At 40.9% G+C, this 13,077-nt stretch overlaps 1 protein-coding gene across 1 annotated transcript; it reads right to left on the bottom strand.

Moving 5' to 3' along the window:
• Positions 1 to 9,369: 9,369 nt before the first annotated feature.
• On the bottom strand, positions 9,370 to 12,311 carry LOC121399828 (protein ABHD15-like). Its single transcript, XM_041581676.1, has 2 exons — positions 11,390 to 12,311; positions 9,370 to 10,108 (listed from the first exon to the last, which is right to left on the bottom strand). Exons 1-2 carry the CDS (start codon positions 12,238 to 12,240, stop codon positions 9,589 to 9,591), a joined length of 1,371 nt encoding a protein of 456 aa, XP_041437610.1. The 5' UTR covers positions 12,241 to 12,311; the 3' UTR covers positions 9,370 to 9,588.
• Between the last annotated feature and the right edge of the window lie 766 nt (positions 12,312 to 13,077).

The raw sequence follows: 13,077 nt of genomic DNA, 5'->3' as shown, positions 1-13,077 counted from the left end.
TTTAAAATGGGCTGGGACACTTTCTATGAGAGCACTGTGGTACTATAATCAGAAAAATGTCTATACAATGCCACTCCTAGCGCTCAAGTTTGTGCTCCGGGGAGAGACACCGGGGAGAGATTTAAATTGCAGATTACTAGCAGCCAGGCAGCAGTCAGATTGAAAGAATTACCCTGTGCGATCTGTGGCGTGCTCAATCCTCTCTCACAGACGCAAACTGTATGGCCACGCGCTGAGTGACGTCGTGTGTGGACTCCGACGTCGTCGCGTGTGGTGTGCGTAGGCGCTACATGGTCACGTTCCGCGCACTACAAGGGAAAATTTTCGTTCTGACCCGGTTCCCTCTGGAGCTGCCCCGGCAGGAGGATGTGTCTGGGATTCTGCAGGGAGACCCGCGCCTGCAGCCTGCGGCTGCTGCTGCTGATACTACTGGGGATGTGGCACTATATATATATATATTTAGAGAGAGGTGACAGGGATGTGTAGGGCGAGGGACACTCAGGGAAATGAGCAGTGTCAGGGGCCGAGGGCTGAAGGGTTGTCTGGCAGCGACAATGGCTGAGACCTGAGCTCTCAGCCCCAGGGATATAGTAGCACTGGGGGGATATAGTAGGACTGGGGGGATATAGTAGGACCGGGGGGATATAGTAGCATTGGGGGGATATAGTAGCACTGGGGGGATATAGTAGGACCGGGGGATATAGTAGCACTGGGGGGATATAGTAGGACCGGGGGGATATAGTAGGACCGGGGGGGGGATATAGTAGGACCGGGGGGATATAGCAGGACCGGGGGGGATATAGCAGGACCGGGGGATATAGCAGGACCGGGGGGATATAGCAGGACCGGGGGGGATATAGCAGGACCGGGGGGATATAGCAGGACCGGGGGGATATAGCAGGACCGGGGGGGGATATAGCAGGACCGGGGGGATATAGCAGGACCGGGGGGATATAGCCGGACCGGGGGGATTAGCAAAACTGGGGGATATAGCAGGACCTGGGGGATATAGTAGGACTGGGGGATATAGTAGGATCGGGGGGGATATAGTAGGACTGGAGGGATCTAGTTGCACCGGGGGATATAGTAGGACCTGGGGGATATAGTAGGACCGGGGGGGATATAGTAGGATAGGGGGGGGGATATAGTAGGACCGGGGGGGATATAGTAGGACCAGGGGATATAGTAGGACCAGGGGATATAGTAGGACCAGGGGGATAAAGAAGCAGTGGCGGATGTGGGGAAGCAGGAAGCATCGGGGGAGATAAACACATTGTCTCAGGTGACAGGGAGACTGTTGGGGGTACAATAACAATCCTATCCTATCCTATATAATAAAGTTCAAGTGTCTCTGCGTCCAGTCCCTGTGTCCGTGGAATTGCGCTACTGCGCATGTGCCCCACGGACCATCTCTGGCGAATTTACGCTAGCGAAGTAGATAGACGCCAACCAGAGCGTAAATTCGCACTTTAGTGAATTTGCGTAGCGCAGGCGAAAATTCGCCTGGCGAAGTGCAGCGAACACTCGCGAAGCCTGCGCTAGCGATTTTCCGGCACCATGTGACAGAGGAGCAGCTCGAGCTGTGGGATGTGTGACCGGGGAGTCCGCGGCGCAGTCAGTAAAGGTAAATGGGGGGGTCGGGGTTGAGAGAGACTTCCACCAGCTCCTCACAGAGCGTCTTGCCTCTTTACCGTCTCTGGCGAATGTTTGACTACATATGTTCTAGCGCCCGTTAATTTAACGGGCTTAATGTCTAGTATATATATATATATATAAAAGCTTGAGCTTTATAACATAACTACTAATATGAATTCTAAAAAGTTATCTCTACCGAATGAAGCCGGCCTGCTTCCATTCATTTAATCTGGTGGTTCTTTTGTCTTTAACCTTTTTGCACTGGAGGGTACCATCTTATATAGACGCCACATTTTAACAAGCTCTCTGGTGCAAAAGGGATTAAAGGGGACAAATACCTACTTCTTTCTTTGAGCACTATTTCAATTTACATGTTTTGTATATATTTGCTGTTTTTAAGTCATGAATGTCAAACCAGAGTGGCCCCTTCGGTTTGACCCTAGAAGGTCAAAGGCTTAATTTATGGAATCAGGAAGCATCTTCTGATGGATCCCTGCTCAGTTCTATTGCCCCTGCCACATTGTGAGATACATCTAAGAAGGGAGACGCTTCCAGCTTGGGCTGAATAGCAGGAGCCGCTCCAATTCTTACACTGCTAATATCATGAATATGGAAGTAGAGCACCCCTTCATTTAAAAGCATCTTTGAATGCGTCTTTGCTCCATTCTATTGCTCCTACTGCATTAAGAGATGCAACTAAGTGGGGCAGCATCAGGAAATGCTTCCTATGGAGAAACTGTTAATGTGAAATCTAGAATCAAAATATGTCGATTGCAGAAGAGGTTAGAGGAGCAATGTGGTGTTGTTATGTGTAGGGTACGTGTCCTCTCGAGGGGTCAGGGATACATTGCAGTCAAATTCTTTTCGATTAACCCTGCACTAGAAACTTGGATTTCTGCAATGGTTCATGACCCTGTGCATCTTTTGTACTTCTTTAGCATTTGCTGGGATCTTCCTTTCACTGCCGCCAACATGTTGTAGGTTCATCTGGCAGCCAAGCAGTGGCAGGGCAATCTCTCCTCCAGAGGGGCCAGCAATGTGTTTTTATTTTGTAATACATTCCTGCTGTCTCTGGGCATCTTATTTTATCTTCATCCTTACATTCTCCTTGCTTTCCAGGGTTCCTTCCATGCTCCCGGCATGTTTCTCCCCTTTTATTTGCACATTTGATTTTTTTTTGTTGAAGTTAAAAGGAAACATTATTATATTGTCTGAATCTGTACTCCTACTCTCACATTGTACACTTGCCACATAGGGACAAAAATGGTCTTTTGGCCAAAATCAACCTTTTTTTTTTTAATTAGAATAAAATGTATCAATTAACTTAGTTTTACAGGATGGTAATAAACGCACACCTGCAGAAACCAAGGCATGTTGGTACCCCAGCAAGAGCCCAGGTTTGCATGGCAGATCATAGAGATCTCTTCATCCCAAAGTGGAATACCAGATTATTTTCATTGCTGTCATATTCTTGTTGTACATTGAAGGTGGGCTCCCCAGCATTAAATTAGGTTTTCAGCAATGTTACATAGTTAGTTACATAGTTACATAGTTAAATTGGGTTGAAAAAAGACAAAGTCCATCAAGTTCAACCCCTCCAAATGAAAACCCATCATCCATACACACACCCCTCCCTACTTTTAATTAAAATTCTATATACCCATACCTATACTAACTATAGAGTTTAGTATCACAATAGCCTTGGATATTATGTCTGTCCAAAAAATCATCCAAGCCATTCTTAAAGGCATTAACTGAATCAGCCATCACAACATCACCCGGCAGTGCATTCCACAACCTCACTATCCTGACTGTGAAGAACCCTCTACGTTGCTTCAAATGAAAGTTCTTTTCTTCTAGTCTAAAGGGGTGGCCTCTGGTACGGTGATCCACTTTATGGGTAAAAAGGTCCCCTGCCATTTGTCTATAATGTCCTCTAATGTACTTGTAAAGTGTAATCATGTCCCCTCGCAAGCGCCTTTTTTCCAGAGAAAACAACCCCAACCTTGACAGTCTACCCTCATAATTTAAGTCTTCCGTCCCTCTAACCAATTTAGTTGCACGTCTCTGCACTCTCTCCAGCTCATTTATATCCCTCTTAAGGACTGGAGTCCAAAACTGCACTGCATACTCCAGATGAGGCCTCACCAAGGACCTATAAAGAGGCATAATTATGTTTTCATCCCTTGAGTTAATGCCCTTTTTTATGCAAGACAGAACTTTATTTGCTTTAGTAGCCACAGAATGACACTGCCCAGAATTAGACAACGTGTTATCTACAAAGACCCCTAGATCCTTTTCATTTAAGGAAACTCCCAACACACTGCCATTTAGTGTATAACTTGCATTTATATTATTTTTGCCAAAGTGCATAACCTTGCATTTATCAACGTTGAACCTCATTTTCCAGTTTGCTGCCCAGTTTTCCAGTTTAGACAGATCACTTTGCAAAGTGGCAGCATCCTGCATGGAACCTATAGTTCTGCACAATTTAGTATCATCTGCAAAAATAGAAACAGTACTTTCAATGCCCACCTCCAGGTCATTAATAAACAAGTTGAAAAGCAAGGGACCTAGTACAGAGCCCTGCGGTACTCCACTAACAACACTGGTCCAATTAGAAAATGTTCCATTTACCACCACTCTTTGTAGTCTATCTTTTAGCCAGTTCTCTATCCAGGTACAAATACTATGTTCCAGGCCAACATTCCTTAATTTAACCAGTAACCTTTTGTGTGGCACTGTATCAAATGCTTTAGCAAAGTCTAAGTAAATCACATCCACTGCCATCCCAGAATCGAGGTCTCTACTTACATTCTCGTAAAAAGAAATTAAGTTAGTCTGGCAAGATCTATTACGCATAAAACCATGCTGGCACAAACTCATAGTATTATGATTTTCTATGAAGTCCAGTATCTTATCCTTTAATAACCCTTCGAAAAGCTTTCCTAATACTGACGTCAGACTAACTGGCCTATAGTTTTGAGGCTGAGAACGGGATCCTTTTTTGAATAGAGGCACCACATTAGCAATTCGCCAGTCTATCGGCACAATGCCAGATCTCAATGAATCCTGAAAAATTAAGTAAAGAGGTTTGGCAATCACAGAGCTAAGCTCGCTAATTACCCTGGGATGAATACCATCTGGCCCTGGACCTTTGTTAATCTTAACATGTTCAAGTCTCTTTTGAATTTCTTCATGTGTGAACCATGCATCATTAGTTGTATTACTAGAATTGGGAGTGTTAAGAAGGAAACCTTCACTTACTGGTTCTTCATTTGTGTAGACAGATGAAAAATACGAGTTCAGAATCTGCGCTTTTATTTTGTTTTCATCAACCAGCTGACCCCCCTCTGATAGTAAGGGTCCCACCCCTTCCTGCTTCATTTTTTTACTATTGACATATTTAAAAAATAATTTTGGATTTTTTTTACTGCTTGCTGCAATATCCTTTTCTATAGCAATTTTAGCTTGCCTTATAGCTTCTTTGCATGATTTATTGGCCTCCTTGTACCTTATAAATGTTTCGGCTGTACCAGCTAACTTGAAAGCCTTAAAAGCACGTCTTTTCTTACTCATGTGATGAGTTTGTTATTGTGGCATTAAATGCTCAGGTCCTTTCATGCTGCAGTTTCACAGTTATACTGGTTGCTCAAAATCCAAAGTTACCACTCCGATTTGATGCATTCCAGCAAATAAGATCCTTCAGTATAACCATTTCTAGATGATAAATAACCCGTACACATCAATTTGCTTTCTGCAACCTTCCCAGGAATTCCTCCTGTCATTATAATGTATGGGGAAACACAGAGCCTACAGCCTGGTGTCCTGATACACTTTATGGGTGTCAGAAAGCAATTCCCCGATATATAAGGTATTTTGAATGAAAAGATTGCAGCAAATCAAATTGATGGGTGTCATAGCCCTAAATATAGAAGCAGTGGGGCACACAGACCTAGCTGGTATCTGGTTATCCTTCTCCAGCTTCTGTAGTATATATTATATATATATATATAATACACAAAAGCTATGAATATCCTGTAAATTATATCCTTATAAACGGTGAGTTCTGATGTAATTTCTGTCACATGACTTACTTAAATTTGTGTATTATAATAAATAAAGTACCCCCAGTTGTAAAATATGAGGATATTAGAAGTTACCTCGGAGTTCCATGACCTGTATAAAAACACTCGGCCTTCGGCCTCGTGTTTTTATATGGTCATGAAACTCCTCGGTAACATAATATCCTTATATTTTACAAGGGGGGTACTTTATTCACTATATATTTGCACAGTGCATCAGCCAAGGCTACGGATATCAGGAATACATTCACCTCTGCGTTTATTTATGAAGATTTCAGCCTCCCTCGGGAAGTGATGGTGTTTAGAGAGGGAAATCCTTTCCGACCAACAGGGAACACCTTTAATATGTTGTACTTCTAAGACCCAGATTAATTCAGTGGGAGTTAAAAGGTGCAACGTTCTATTCCATTTTGATCTGGTCTTTTATAGTGAACGCTCTACAGGGTGCAGTTTTGTATTGCGTGATGCAAGAGTGTCGCTTAATGACCCCCCACTGCCGTGCCTTATATCCTCTTTACATAGCAAAAACGTCCTCAAGGCCACGATTGTAGCCACAAGAGCGTCCCTCGGTACCGAGCAGATTCAATTCTATTTTTCTATTTCATACAGTGACAACTATACACATACTCCCAGCTTTGCATTTTGCTCATGGTCACATATTTGCATCTGGCACAGTGACGCCATCACTGCAGTTTTTATTCCTTATCCCAACAAAGCCACGAGGGACAAAATAAATCGGAATAGATGTGCTATAGACTCTTCACAGCTTCTTAATCCCGGGATTGTTTTATGGTAACCCTCAAAATGTCTTGTAATGACACCCAATGAGCACAGTCCCTGGACCCATTGGCATCCTCTCTAGCTGTTTCTGCGGGTGTGCAAGGTATTTGCAGGGAGTGAGCCCACTGAGCTCTTGTACAGCGAGGGTTTCATTTGTACAGTGTAATGTCAGTATTCTGGTATTCTTCTCACAATATATTGTATAACCTGTATTAATTGTATAGATTGTGCATTTAAAGCTGTTACGGAGTTGTCAGAAAAAGGAAAGAAAATAAATCCTATGTAATATTTTGTTTGTAATTATCCTTTGTACCATAGCAAAGGAAATGTTAAAAAAAAAAAAATCAACTGTAATAAAGTAATTTTAGTACACATTGTGGGTCCGCTGCTTTGTTTTGTTACTACAAAATCACAATGACAAAAGTGTTCATTGTCAATACCTATAAGGTACAAATGTATGATGCCTCAGTCTCACCAGCAGGCTGTGTAGGCTAAAAGCACAAACTAAGGGCTGCAGATGGGCACTGCGCGTCTTCTTTTCCTCTACGTCTCTATGAGAAGCTGTGACAGGTGGATAATTACCCCAAATGCATTAGGGCAAAAGCCACACATTTTTGTGCATAACCACATTACACACTGTGGGAAGATTTATTAAAGGGGGAGTTCACCTTCCAAACACATATTTCAGTTCAATTGTTTTCAGATTCCCTGGAAATAACGACGTTTTTCAATTACTTTCCAATATTTTTTTCTGTTTTCTCAAAAAGTTTAAAGTTGAATGTTCGTGTCTCTGGTGTTTCAGTAATTCAGGCACAGACTCTAAACTGTTACAATTCTGCAACATTTAGTTGATACATTTCTCAGCAGTATCTCTGGAGTATTAGTAACTATTGTATCAATTCTAACAGCTGCCTGTAATGAAACCCAGAGATTCTGCTCAGCAGGGACAAAGATAAGAAATGTATCAACTAAATGTATCCATTTAAAATAGTTTGCAGGGTCGGCGACCCCCCCCTCAGAGCTGCTCCAGAAGGTGAACAATGACACTTTAATATTAGAAATACAGTTACACATCGAAAATAGAAAGTCATTGGAAAAAGTCATTATTTCTGATGATCTATCTGAAAACAACGAATTTTTTGAAGGGTCTAAGTGAAATTGTAAATTTTTTTTTTTTGGTCAAAACTCGCAAATTGTGAATTATCCAAACTCAATTCAATTTTAATTTTGAGATTTATCACATTCTGGCCCTTTAAGAACTCGAATACGACTATTCGCCACCTTAAACCTACCGAATTACTGTATAAGTCAATAGGAGAGGTCCAGGGATCAATTTGGTGATGTTTGCAGCCTTCCTCACATTCTAGTTTTTTTTTGGCAAAATAAATAATTTTTTTTAAATCGAATTCGAGTTTTCGGGTCAATTCAATTAGTCGGAGTTCATAAAATGTGATTTTATTAATAAATTTTGATTGTTCAAATTATGGGAGCGTATGGTAGTTTTAAGAAAAACATGAATTCAAATTTTGACCCTTGATAAATGTGACTCCCCATGTTCAATGTTTTTTTCCCTAAGTGGCAAGAACTCCAACCAGTTAAAGTATAAAACACTTTATTACATGGTGCAGAATGTCCCTCCTTTTTTCAGGTGCAGACGCCATGATATAGCCCCAAATATTTAGCCTGTTTTTTTTGTACTTTGGTTTGGTACAACAGCAACAAAGCCGATGGAAGAAATTTGGAGAGACGTATAGATAGGTGTATCCACCATGGGTTCATTGTTAGTTATAACAATGACTAACAATTATTTTATTTTAGACTTTACATGCCCTTTAATATCAAGAGTTACAAACACAAGCCTGGTGAACTGCCGTCGAAGTACATGGGAGCTATATTTTATAAATTCCAGCTATTATCACATTTAAGTTTTTAAAAAGAGATTTGAGGTTTTGCAGACTCATTGAAAATTCATGCACAGAATGTGATTTTAGTGTGTGTTTCAACAGGTTTGGGGGGGTTGAAAATATTCTTGCAATTGAGAAGTTTTTTTTTTTATTTGAAATTGAAGTCTTGTTAAATCTGCATCCATGTCTATCCTTGAGATGACTGGGAATCCCAGCATGGTGCTGCAATAGAAGGACCCAGAGCCCCTGTATCGTTTTTTCCCAAAAATATTATTCTTCGCAATTTGCAGTGAAAGGCATTAGGTTTGCTGACTGCTTGTGTATTAAGAGGTACTAAAGGACATGGCCAAATTTCTAACTATTATGTCCACAACACTCCAGGCAGAAATCTAAACGGGGATCAAATGCCAGGCAGTGTTCAACAGAACTATAGAATTAAATATTTCTTGTGCAATATAGGACATTTGAAGAGGACGGAGGCAGTCAATAATGTAAATTTCCATAGTGTGAAGCTGCAAATAAAAAACAATGACCTCAGGAGTCTCCTTACTTACAATAAATATACTTGTAGGCAACAGGGTGACAATGTGGATAACACTGGTGCCCTACAGCAAAGTAAAAATAATTATTCATATAAAATGGAGTCTATGTAATTTGGAGTTTTCTGGATAACAGATCGCATTCCTGTATTAAGTTAAATATTAAATTCATATCTATTTTTTGTGTATGGAATGGTTTTAGTATAAATTGAAACACAAGTTGGTTTGATTTGGCTTAGTGACGTGCTGGTGAATACGACTGTCTGAAAGTTTTGCGATCCACCCTGCCACTGCAAATGTGGGAGGAGTCTGTTTTACCGTGGAGTGATAGTTTGCCTTTTAAATTGCATTATCACCAGGTGTATTTATGTATTCGTTTCTCACCCAACATGTGCCATGATGGGCAATTCAAGGAGGAAACAAAAATATTTTTGGAATATTTATAGGAAGCAGACACACCAGTATAATCTCACAATTTGTTTAAATATGTCAAAAAATGAGAGAAGGGTGACAAATTGTGTGCCTAAGCTGGACAGCTCTTTATTATGACAAATCTCTAGCTTATGCATGTAATGCGTCAGGCTTGTCTCCTTTTTAACCCGTTTCTGTTTATTGTTGGATCATACCGTCTCTTACTATAATATGTCACCTGGTATAGGACCTTTTCCAACTAAACATTTCATGTAGATCAGTGACAGACCTATCGCGCCTTTGCAGCGTTTCTCTTCTTCGCCGGTTTATCGTGACAGAACTGCGACCTCTAGGCAGGACACTTGCTTTCTCTTCTATCTGAAAGAACTCTGTTATAGAGCTAAAATAGTCTAAAGTAACCTTGTGGCTCCACGATACATCTGACTTTGTAAGAAAACCACAGTGTCCTCCATAATGCGTCAGCGACAAAAAAAAATATGGGTTTGTCCTGAAAAGCTCAATGGGAAGCGTCTTCTCAGCAGGTCCTCGAATGGGATCATCTGTGCTACAGATGCACATGACAGGCACAGCAACTTCATCCACGTCCCGCAGGGGGTCATTGTGTTCCCAATATTCATCCCAGCTAATGTTTTCACCTTTGCACTGGCAAAATAGTACTTGGTGGAGCTCCTGTAATGAACTGCTCTTCAAAACTCTCTCCATGGGGAAAACATCTGCCAGGGCTGTGGAATATCTGCAATAAAGAAAACAACCATAGGTAAGAAATGATAGTAATGATACCATTGACTTTAGATCAGCCCATCACCTTCACAAACCTTTATCCACTTAGTCCCTCTTGTATGGACTTTCTCTATTAATATAATGTCACTATTGAGCACTGGAAACCAAAACTAAACTGTATATTGTAGATGGGTTCTTACCAGTGCTTTCTTAAAGGGCATGTAAGGCAAAAAAATAAAATCCCATTGTTACTTGCTTTAAAGAAACCTATCTCCAATATACTTTAATTAAAAAATGTGTACCGTTTTTATAAGAAACCTGACTGTATGCAGTGAAATTTCCCCTTTATTTACTGCTGTGGATAGGAATTGTCAGATCGTCCCTAACTGCTGAGCAGGGAAACAATCATACTTATGAACAGCAGGGGGAGCCCCCGCCTTACTTCCCAGCCATGCAGAACTCAAGCAGCTTTGTTTATGACGATCCCTAAGCAGCCCAGACCACACTGAGCATGTGCACAGTCTTAGTCTTGCAAAGATGTTTAACAAAGTTACAAGATGGTGACCCCCTGTAGCCAACTTTGAAAGCATAAATCATTTGTTTGATTAGGCTTGTGGTGCAGTAAGTTCATGTTTATATTTAGTATACAAAATACAACATTTCTAGCCTTATTCTATTTTAGACTGTACATGCCCTTTAAGGAGAAGAATGGCCTTCAGTATGGTCACCAACCTCTCACCATTGTTTCCATGGAAGTGGGTTCCACAACCATTTAAATCATAGTTGACCACGATGACAAATTATTTCCTTTGTGGTAATGGACACAGTGGTAGTAGTGTCCAAGGTAACCATCAACATGCTCTCTATGCCCATGGTTTCCATGGCAAATATGCCACTACAGCATAGAAATGGTTGCAATTTCACCTGTCTCTAGTCTAGGGTATCTATGTTTGCATAGTCAGGCATATATTGAATGTGCAGTTTACTGTATACATATATACAACAGAGCCAAATAAGCAACAGGTTGATGACAAGCTCTATAGAATTATAGAAATAATTCCTTCCCCATTCAGTACTGTTTATAAGCAATGGGTCAAAGTGAAAGATCGTCTGTGTGTTGAGAACTTGAAGATTAGTAACATCTTGAGTAAAAACTTTTACATTACAAACTATTACATTACAAACTATTACTAAAAACTATATACGAGTAAAAACTATTCTATTTGTTTTGCTAAAAATAATGCTGACCAAAGAAAATGCACCCATAATGTATTCTTTCCGTTAATGCACCTACCTACTGAGATGGAATTTCTGATAGAGAAGCAGGAGGCAGTCATACAGCCATGGTAGCCCAGTCTCAAACCATTCCTGGCAACGAAAGACTGGAGAAATGCATGAGGCCGCTGTGATGTAGCTGGAGGAACCACATTCCCCCAGGTAGGAAAGCAGAAGTCCTGATCCTAACCCTTCACTGATCAGAAACAACAAGGAGGATGGGTGCCTAAAACGTACATAACTCACAGCCTCTTTCAGATCTGCTGGCTCCCCAAAAGCTTGGAGCTTCACTGTAACCAAGGGGCAGCCATTCTGCCCTCTCCTATTAAAAATTACTGGGTAAAAGCCTTTTTCTAATGCCCGAAGGCAAAATTGCTCAGTGTTTTTTGTCAACTTTCCAAATGGGTTTGGAATGATAAAGAGCAACGGTGGGCTTCCGGCTGTATTGGTGCCTCTTCTAGTTCCTAAAATACCTCTTGGTCCAACTACCCAGTCCAAGGCAACTATTCCGCCATCAGCCAGCTGCAGATGATCCCGGGCCAACTCCAATATCTTGTCAGCCGGGAGCAAGTTCTGAATAATTGTCTGAATATGAGGCCATTTCCTCATCCACCAATCCGTTGATTGTAGCAATGACTGACGTTGAAGATCTCTCAGCAACCAGTTAGCAAGAGCAGAGGGTTTGTAGATCAGCTGTGTACCCCCAGGATGGGACTCCCAGAAGTCTCCAAAAACATCCTCCTCTTCATCATCTCTATTTCTGTTCTCTGCCTGCCTCTTAGTTAAAAACATATACCTGGAAAGTACACCAAGCAGGATCACCATGACCCCCAGTCCAACCAGGCAACTTAGGCCAATCACCAGTAGCATAGTCTGTCCACTTTACAAGAGGAATCTGCTTTTGTTTTCTCTCTTTTGCTGTCCTTGAATCTTACATCAATTCAAACATTTTCTATTTGAGTTACTTAGCAAATGATTTATTTATTTAAAGGCTCAGCTACACAATGATTGGTTTCAGGTTTTTGAAAAGGTTAAACTCTTCCTGCATCAAATTATTTAAAGAATGATTCATGTTTGTGTTTAAAGGCAGCCTGCAGTTCTAGCCTTTATCCCAGTGCTCCTGCTGAGTGATACATAGAACATCTCTTGTTTAGGGGACTGGTGAATGTACAGGAAGAAATGACTACTTTAAAAAGATAGATACATTATCTGAAAACCCATTGTTGAGAAAGTTCCGAAGTACAGGAAGGCCATCTCCCATAGACTCCATTTTAAAATTATTCAAATGATTTCCATTTTCTCTGTAATAATTAAACAATAACTTGTACTTTATCCCAGTTAGTATTTAATTAATCCTCATTGGAAGCAAAACATTCTTATTGGGTTAATTTAATGTTTAAATTGTCTTTTTTAGTAGACTTAAGGTAGGAGGAGCCAGATTATGGAAAGATCCCTTATCCGGAAGACCCCCAGGTCGCGAAAACCAGTCCCAAACCTGTACAGCATTATGCATAAAATATGTTCCAAATGTAATTCTAGAATGCAGAGAATATCATCATACATTTCTGGGATGAAGATTTTTTTGAATGATGTAGTTTTATTAAGCAGCTCTCTAGTTTAGAGTTTCAGAAGCTGCTTTCTGGGGTTCTATATACCATTATAACCTGGTATGTTTGGAAAGTGTTTGGAGAGGGTCTGAACAGAAAA

Source organism: Xenopus laevis, chromosome 2L (assembly GCF_017654675.1).
Source record: "Xenopus laevis strain J_2021 chromosome 2L, Xenopus_laevis_v10.1, whole genome shotgun sequence".
Lineage (NCBI taxonomy): Eukaryota > Metazoa > Chordata > Amphibia > Anura > Pipidae > Xenopus > Xenopus laevis.
The sequence above is the reverse complement of the archived record's forward strand: the minus strand, read 5'-3'. Positions and strand labels throughout refer to the sequence as shown.

Coding starts and splice junctions, on each gene's coding strand:
- LOC121399828 (XM_041581676.1), bottom strand. CDS start 12,240: ATGCTACTGGTGATTGGCCTAAGTTGCCTGGTTGGACTGGGGGTCATG. Junction 10,109..11,389: donor CAGAAATTCCATCTCAGTAG/GTAGGTGCATTA, acceptor TCTTTATTGCAG/ATATTCCACAGCCCTGGCAG.